Genomic DNA, 8382 nt, shown 5'->3' with positions numbered 1-8382 from the left:
TAGGTATTTATAAAGCCCAATTGCCCTTGGCGGATGGGTTTTCTTCAAATAATCAAGAATCATGTTCCCACTTTGAAGGATTTGGACGGTGCATACAAGCTTTTTTAAGTCTTATTTTGAAAAATATTTCCATCTAAATAAGCAATATAATTCATTTAAGTTGGGATGTAGTATTACATAAATAGATACCTTTGCAGATTCAACCTTGTTGTCATGTTCTTAAATAATCAAATACAGATCCACGAATTCCTCTTTCAACAATTTTAAAAATTCTTACATTCTGGGATCTGCTAATTAATTAACTATTTTCGGGGTCAACCCTTTATTTGATCCTTAGATAATTCTTTATCTTAGGGAAGCCAACTTTTATGATCCTATGGTTAGCAAATTGATTCGATTGCAATTATTTTCAACGTTTTAACAAATTGTTGCAATGAATAATGACACCTATTCTTTTATTTTGGCAAAATAAACCAGTTGATAACATTTCTACCTTGTCATTTGAAATCCAGTTCCCATACGATGTCGTTGTTGTATCAGTGATATGTGGCCTATTTTGGTCATAAATAAATAAAATATTGCTATTATTGCAACACTTTATAAAATGTGTTGACAATCAAAATCAAGTCAAAGTTTTTTAATCGATTAACCCTAATCCTAAATAAAATACCTAACAAAGCACCCTAATGCTAGCCAAGATTCCTGTTCCAGGCCAGCATTTGACTTTGAACACAAGCTATTACAGCTAAAAAACTTAAGTATTGGACAAAGCAGATATCTAGGGATTCTCTGTTGATTGAGAATTTTCAATCCTATTTGACTAATGACAGGATTAAAAATATAATTGTTCTTTAATCAGCCCTTAGCTTATTTCAGATGTCCAGTTTTTGCTACGCTTTATATTAATCAAAGAAGGTAAACATGGGAAGTTATTAATGATTGCATGATTCGCCGACCTTTTTCCATCCATAAGTTGACCTTATTATTATATAGTAATCTTTATTAAATCCATTTCTAATTATTTTCTATCATGTCTGTGTGTGTATAAATACCAGATTTTGTTTGGATCAAGGCATAGTAAGCTCACTTTTTCTTCTGTTTTGTGTGAGAGTGTGTATATAAATAGTAGATTCACATTTGCAATGAATCTTGAAGTGAATCCTTTGTCTTTCTCTGTTATTGGTGTTGTTATTGTTGCTATTGCTTCATTTGCGTTTGTGATGAAAAATTGCAAAAGCAAAAATGAGAGGAAACTGCCTCCGGGGAAGATGGGTTGGCCTTGGGTCGGTGAAACCATAGATTTCTACAAAGCTCAAAAGAAAAATAGGCTTTACCAAGACTTCATTCAAGCCCGCATCCGAAAGCACGGCCTCACCTTCAAGACGAGGCTGATGGGCCACCCAACTGTGGTGGTGAGTGGGGCCGAGGCCAACAAGTTCTTCCTCTCCAACGAGTTCAAGCTAGTCGTGAGCTCGTGGCCCTCCTCCTCCGTGCAGTTGATGGGAGTGAACTCGATCATGGAGAAACAAGGGGAGGCGCACCGCTGCTTACGTGGCATCGTGGCCACCAGCCTCAGCTCGTCCGGCCTTGACAATCTGGTGCCTAGGATTTGCAACACCGTGACAATGCACTTGGAAAGATATTGGAGTGGTGGGGAGAAAACTATTAGTCTCTATGGGCTAACAAAAGTTTTGACATTTACTATTGTTCTAGAATGCTTGTTGGGGATTGAGGTGAAACCCGGGATGTTGGAGATGTTCGAGAAGGTTCTTGAAGGGGTGTTCGCGGTCCCTTTTAGCTTCCCAGGGTCCAAATTCTCAAGGGCGAAAAGGGTGAGGAAGGAGATAGAGGAGATGCTGGTGGAGATTGTAAGGGATAGGAGAAGAGAAATGGAACAACAAGAGCAAGAACAGAGTGAAGGGGGAGGGATTCTCCTGTCCAAGTTTGTTGCTGCCCTGATTCGAGGTGAGATTACTGAGGCGGAGGTGGCTGATAACATTGTGTTGCTCGTGTTTGCAGCCCACGACACCACCTCCTTCGCCATTGCCATGACCTTCAGGATGCTGGCTCATCATCCAAACTGCTATGCTCTCCTTCAAAAAGGTATTTGCAAGTTTCAATTTTTATTTCAGTAATAGTATGCGATTAACTACATTTCAAACTTCTGGCTCACTTCTCTCATGTGATCATTCAAACACAAAACAGAACATGAAAACATGATACGCAGCAAAAGCGTACCAGGCGAAGCTCTCACGTACGAGGATGTGAAGAAGATGAACTACACATGGCAAGTGGCACGCGAGAGCATCAGGATTTTCCCTCCAATTTTCGGGTCTTTTAGAAAAGCAATCCAAGATATTGAATTCGATGGATATATGATTCCCAAGGGCTGGAAGGTAAGTAGCATTCGTAATCCTGGAAACAACAAGTAAAATAAAATAAAAAAGAAAAACATCAACATTATGAATATCTCCTTACAAAGAATTCGTAATCTGCAGGTGTTGTGGACAGCATATGGAACACATTATGATTCGAACTACTTTGAAGATCCGTTGAGATTCGAACCAGGTAGGTTCGACGACCCGGTCCAGCCCTTCTCATACGTTCCGTTTGGCGGAGGGCCAAGATTGTGTGCAGGATACCAATTAGCGAAGCTGAACATACTTATATTTGTACATTATGTTGTGAGTAGGTATAACTGGACATTAGAGAATGTTGATGAGCCAATTACAGTAGATCCTCTCCCATTCCCTTCTCAAGGAATGCCAATTAGGATCTCTCCCAAGTCGCAATAGCAGAGTATTTCATCAGTGCATTAATGAATTTAATTTGATTGATCACAATATGTCTCAGCTTTTCAATTATTTCAAATCGATGCATATAGAACAAATCAATCAAGAAAATAGGATCCCACCATAACAACCCACGAGCAATTCAACTTCTTCATCCCTACAATTTTACTACAATAGTTGATTATAGGAAAGCATATGGAGTATCATAATTCATACCCAAACAGCATGCTGCAACATTGCCTACATTCACTGTTGTCCCAATCGAATCCTAGCTTTGTACCCATCACAATGAGAAGCGTGACCCCCAAATGCTGCTCTTTCGACCAAATTCCACGGCGCAAGCGATGTCTTCGAGGTTGATTCTCTGCCTAAGGCAGCTTTTAGGTCACCCCACCACATGTTCTCTGAACCACTGTTTCCGAAGCCCTTTGCTTCTTCTCTGTATCTATTTGATTTAGGGGGGTTGCAAATTTCAACGCTGGGGCCGAATTACTCAACAAGGTATGGCTTTCTTGATTCTTTTACCTTTAAAGTCTCAAATTTACACTTCGTCAGAAAATATTTTGTGGAATGTGGATTCTGAATTGAGTACTCGGTTTGCTGGTGATATGAAATTGGCTAATTATAAAAAGGTTAATCAATACCTCTATACCATATATAAAAAGGGAGTTTTAGAAAAATTTACAAGATTGCATTTAATTTTAAAAATTATATTAAATTAAAAATGTATAATTAAAGCCACTTAAATGTTTAATTAAAATCTAAAAATATGTGATTAAGTGGAGTGAGCGGGAGGCTATTAATACAAAGTGGAGCCACCCACTCTTGCTGTTATCTTTTCAATCTCGTGCTATGATTCTTTGGTTTCAAGTTGGCAGTTCCCACGGTGGCTATTTTGTTTTGGATTATTTGGAGTATAGATGTCTCTTTGTTAAACAATGCTATTAAGTTGCTTTGTTTAATTTCTTGAAGATAAGCAGGGCTCACATACGTCATTTCCTTTCAGTATTTAAAAATTTTAGGTTATGAAGTATTAAAACATGCACAATCTCATAAAAAACTCCGATTGTCTCAAAGCAGGGTTTCAGGCGCCAATATTAGCTGAAATGATAACCCTTTTAGTCCTTGGTTTTGTGTAGGTCAGTTTTATTTTATGTTTTAACTTTTTGGTTCCTCCAGGCATTAATTTTGCTACAAATATCAATTTCATTCCTCCAGCAGTCCTTTTACTTTCTAACCTCCCAGTCAAATAACTTTTTTATCAAAGCCTTCTTTTGATTTACAATTTTAGTTACTCTTCATCTCCGTGCACCACTTTCCTTTGTGCCATTACATGATTATTAGATTTTTTTTTCCTGGTCATGCTATTCTCCGAGCACTTATGACTGTGGCTACTCCTGTTAGAAAAGGCTTGCCATGGGAGTGGGCGATGATCTAAGGTCAGAGAAACTGCTTACAATACGCAGATTTCAGTGGTTTGTGCATCAACAAATTCTTTAATACTTTATACAATTGGCTTAGTTATCATCTCACTTGGTTCAGTTGCTTTTATTTTACAATTTTTAGTCTTTTTAAGGTCCAAATCTGACACCATTAGGAGGAAAGGATACAAAGTTCTTTCTTTAACAGTTCCATTGTCAGCAAATTATGTTGCTCTATTGTTGCACAAATTCCAGATATGGCTAAAGATTTTTTATTTCTCATGAAAGATATAATAAACATAAGCCTATTAATTGTTGGGGCTATGAAGATATTTTCCAACTTCGGGGTGGGGTGTAGTATTGCTTCCACTTGACAATAATTTGAAAGATCACAAGGTGTGAAAGATATTTATTACTACTATTAATTTAATTTTGAGTTACTACCAAATCTTCTATAAATACCAATTCTATTAATCAAAAATACAATTTCAATGGAGAAGCTTCTGTCCATCAAATCAGCTCCTAGCTATTTAATCTAATTTGTATTTTTAATTATACTATTTATGGTTGTCTTATTTTAGTTTCTTTATCTTTCTTTTTATTACTGTATATATGTTACTCTTGTTTTAATTGTCTTATTGCAAACCATTAAAAAAAATGTATGGGCAACTATTTTGTAAAATCTTCACTTATTTTTGCAGGTATACTATTGCATAAAGAAAGCTTCAAAAGTAACAATTCTACACGAAGATATGAATCCACAACCTGTTGGTTTGAAAATATAGATATTAATCATATTGGAAGACATAGTTACGTTTAGTTAGAGATTTGAGGCTATTCAGTTTTACCTTTACTAAACTCATAGAATTATCGTATCACCGATTACTCAATATGCATGAAATTATAAACAATTCAAGATATTGACATATTGGTTTACCTCTCTTGCTTTTCATTCTTGCTTTCAAGAACCACATCACTGATTTCATACTTGCTTTCAAGAGTAACATTACAAAGTGGAAATTAATCTACGTTAGTCATATCACTCTTTTCTCCATGTTGTGTGTTTGTCTCCTAAGTTTGAACTGACATGCATTTTGTAACAAGGCCCTTCCTGAGAGTCCTAAGTTAGGAATCTAAGAAGATGTTAAATGAGCTCAAGCGCAACTCAGTTGCGAACTCTGTGCATCAACAGAGATGCCAATATCTTTGAGTAGGTTTGAATTTAGGCATATTAGAATTTCATTGGCTATTGAAAAACCTTGAATTTTATAAAACAATTAAACTGAAGCATGGAATTTGAATTCCTGATAATAACGAAGCATTGAAGCGTGGAATTTGTAATAATAATGTAGTAAAATATTTTAAATATTTTTGTAAAGTATTTTATAAAATAAATGATTTATTGAAGCATTGAATTGGTTTAGTTTCGACTTACTATATCACCATATATTCATATGAGAAAAATAAAATGGATCGTGCATCGCACGTGGGTTATACTAGTTATTTATAAAATTGCATAATTTGGTTAGTTTAAGTTACTGCTAAATTTTTTAAGAATTGAATGATAAACATGTTTAATTTCTCAATTGGTTCTTACTAATTTTAGAAACTTAAATTATGTAATCTGTTATCTGTATTTAATTTATGTAATTTTAAGAAATTAAATTACATTTTTGGTACTGAATTAATGTAATTTTGAGTTATTAAATACTTAACATTACAAATAATGAAAGTTTTATAAATGGAATTGGATAATAGGTATAAAAAAAAAGGGTTTTAAAATAATATAAGTAGTGGTATAGGGTAATGATAAAATGCAAACTTATGTATTGTACAAACTCAAAATTCCTTAACACATCTTTAACACAGTTTCAATACAATATCAACACAGTGTAAAATTTAAAAATTTTAATGTCATCACAGTATCAACACAATATCAACACCGCATCAATAATTGACTACCGTTGAAATTCTGTTGACATTTTTCGGTTGATACTTTTTTGGGATCTGTTGAATTTGAGAGGCGGAAGGTGACAAAAGAGGACATTCGGGAGTTAATATTCCGCGAGATACTAGAGTACCATCCTCAGCTGTTGAAGGACTACATCAATGGAATCGAGAGAACTACCTTTGTCTATCCGAGGTGATATTCTTTTTTACTCAATCTCTTCACTTTTGAAGATGCAAGTTGCTAATACCGGGAATTATCTTTTACCTAGTGCTCTTGATCAGTTCAAGAAACAATTTGCTCATTTGGAAGAAAACATTGGCAAAAGCTCACCAGCAATTCCTCTCGAAAGAAAGCATGCCTCCCTTCCTAGGTAGTACTATTAAATTCAACCTTGACCGAATTTCTGTCTCCGACTTTGGATGCGGAAGTCCATTATTTACGTGCTAGTAATTCGAAGATATTCCCTATATTCGTGTTCTTGATTATATGTTTGTGGCAATCGGCTATTAGTCTATTTCGTGCACTCACCAGCAATCTTTTGCATGATGCAGGTCTACCGTTGTACATTCTGGTGCAGTACCACCTAAGGATCAAGCTACCGTTCATCCCAAAGATTGGCAAAATGGTGAAGAATCATGCGGCCGGAAGTCAAGAGATTTCAATGGGATCCATAGTAGTTTGCCTAGAACATTGCAGCCACCGCAGAGGATCCTACAAGGTTGTTCGATATAACGAAAAACCTCTCTCGTTCCATATTTACCATACGTTTTCTCAGGAACTGATGTCTAATATCTCAAACCCTACACAGCTAAACCAGGTAAAGTAGTTGGCCCTGTTTTTCCATACGAGAGTGGGAACGCCACAAGAGATGGTTATGAGGGAAGAACTCTGGCACGAACGGGTGTGGCTCCTCCCCCTATCCCGCCGACAAGTTGTTACTATAGAAGCAGCAAAGACAGGCTGGAGAGGCCAGCAGCCGAGACTCAGAAAACCTTGCCACCTCAGATGACGAAGCAAATGCCCAACTGTGGGATGGCTGCTAAACTAGCTCCGGATACAGCAGTTAACACGGGCAGCAATCCTTTCTGTGTTAGTCGGGCTGCAGTGATGAAGGTTGATTACGCTCATGACAGAGTCGGGGTTGACACGAACCTTCTGCAGACCAGAGCTCCGACTTACACAGCTACAAACGCCAATGCAGCTGCACACAGAAAGGTAGGTAGTGTTCAGTATGGCATGGCGAGGATGTATTAGCACACGTATTTAAGGCAATACACCTTGGAGTATATATTTACTGCTTGGGGGGATGGCCGTCGTGTACAGTAACAGGGGGCTTGTAGGGCAGCAGGAGCAGCCCTAATACGATTGTAACATGTTTGATAGCATCACCTTATTTTGGTGGTGAATCCCTTAGCTAATGTTACCTTTTACTTATGTTTTTCATCATTTTTACTTTTGTACAAGATGAGTTTTTGCTTCTGTTGATTTTGGAATGGAAATCTCTCTTCTAACATATTACTAGCATGTATATAAAAAAATTTGGGTCTAAGACGGTCAAGCTCAATCATATGTAAATTTCGATTTGCCATGCTAGTTTGAATCCTCTTTTAATTTTGTTCCAGGCTAGTTTGGTGTCTTTAAATTCATTAAAGAGAAGTTTATTTTGAGAGCATCAATAACGCCGACGGGTCGGGCCGCAACTCGCGAGTCCCGGCCCGAATTCACCGTTGGAGCTCCTTGCGTCCCGGCCCGGGACGGTCCCGAGGATGTAGTTGCGTCCCGGGGCCGCTCCCGAGTCCCGTCCCGGCCGGCGTTATGCGTGCCCGTGCCGTACCCCATGCGGCCCGTCCCAACGTTTATTGCGTTCGGGCCGGGCAGCAAGTCCCCACGCATTTTCAATTTTTTTTTTCTATTTATACACTATATTTGCTCCATTGTTAATACTCTTCCACACAAACTCTCACTCTCAATCCTTTAGCATTTCAAGACTTTTTGAGTTCTATGGATTGGTTTAACAGCGACCAACGCCAGATGGACGATTTCGTGAACTCCCAGAACTGGCAAGTGCCGCCGACACCCGATCCAGATGCAACGCCTAGTCCCGGGCTGCCTACCAATATGGACATGGAATCGCCAGCTAGCACTGATGAGTACGATATCAGCGATATGGAGCCCGCTCCACGAAGGGGCAAGGGCAAGGTTGCCGATGTGGATGGGC

The 8382-nt window shown here is 38.0% G+C and overlaps 2 protein-coding genes across 4 annotated transcripts; both read left to right on the top strand.

Moving 5' to 3' along the window:
- Positions 1-1110: 1110 nt before the first annotated feature.
- On the top strand, positions 1111-2833 carry CYP718 (cytochrome P450, family 718). The gene is made up of 3 exons (XM_048091443.2): positions 1111-2103; positions 2206-2396; positions 2499-2833. Exons 1-3 carry the CDS (start codon positions 1143-1145, stop codon positions 2793-2795), a joined length of 1449 nt encoding a protein of 482 aa, XP_047947400.1. The 5' UTR covers positions 1111-1142; the 3' UTR covers positions 2796-2833.
- Positions 2834-2963: 130 nt separating this feature from the next.
- Positions 2964-7677, top strand: LOC148929246 (mitogen-activated protein kinase 10-like). Of its 3 annotated transcripts, none has more exons than XM_089057500.1 (6): positions 2964-3293; positions 4202-4231; positions 6237-6356; positions 6433-6534; positions 6716-6882; positions 6973-7677. In XM_089057500.1, exons 1-6 carry the CDS (start codon positions 3190-3192, stop codon positions 7416-7418), a joined length of 969 nt encoding a protein of 322 aa, XP_088913626.1. In that variant the 5' UTR covers positions 2964-3189; the 3' UTR covers positions 7419-7677. The 3 variants fall into 3 exon arrangements, with proteins under 3 accessions (XP_088913626.1, XP_088913627.1, XP_088913628.1); XM_089057502.1 differs by having other exon boundaries at positions 3209-3293; positions 3873-4231; XM_089057501.1 differs by lacking the exon at positions 4202-4231 and having other exon boundaries at positions 2966-3293.
- The last annotated feature ends 705 nt before the right edge of the window (positions 7678-8382 follow it).

This window comes from Salvia hispanica, chromosome 4, assembly GCF_029641045.1.
Source record: "Salvia hispanica isolate PSC_SH4W2 chromosome 4, Shi_PSC_v1, whole genome shotgun sequence".
NCBI classification, from domain to species: Eukaryota; Viridiplantae; Streptophyta; class Magnoliopsida; order Lamiales; family Lamiaceae; genus Salvia; species Salvia hispanica.
This window is presented reverse-complemented; position numbering and strand designations above follow the sequence as displayed.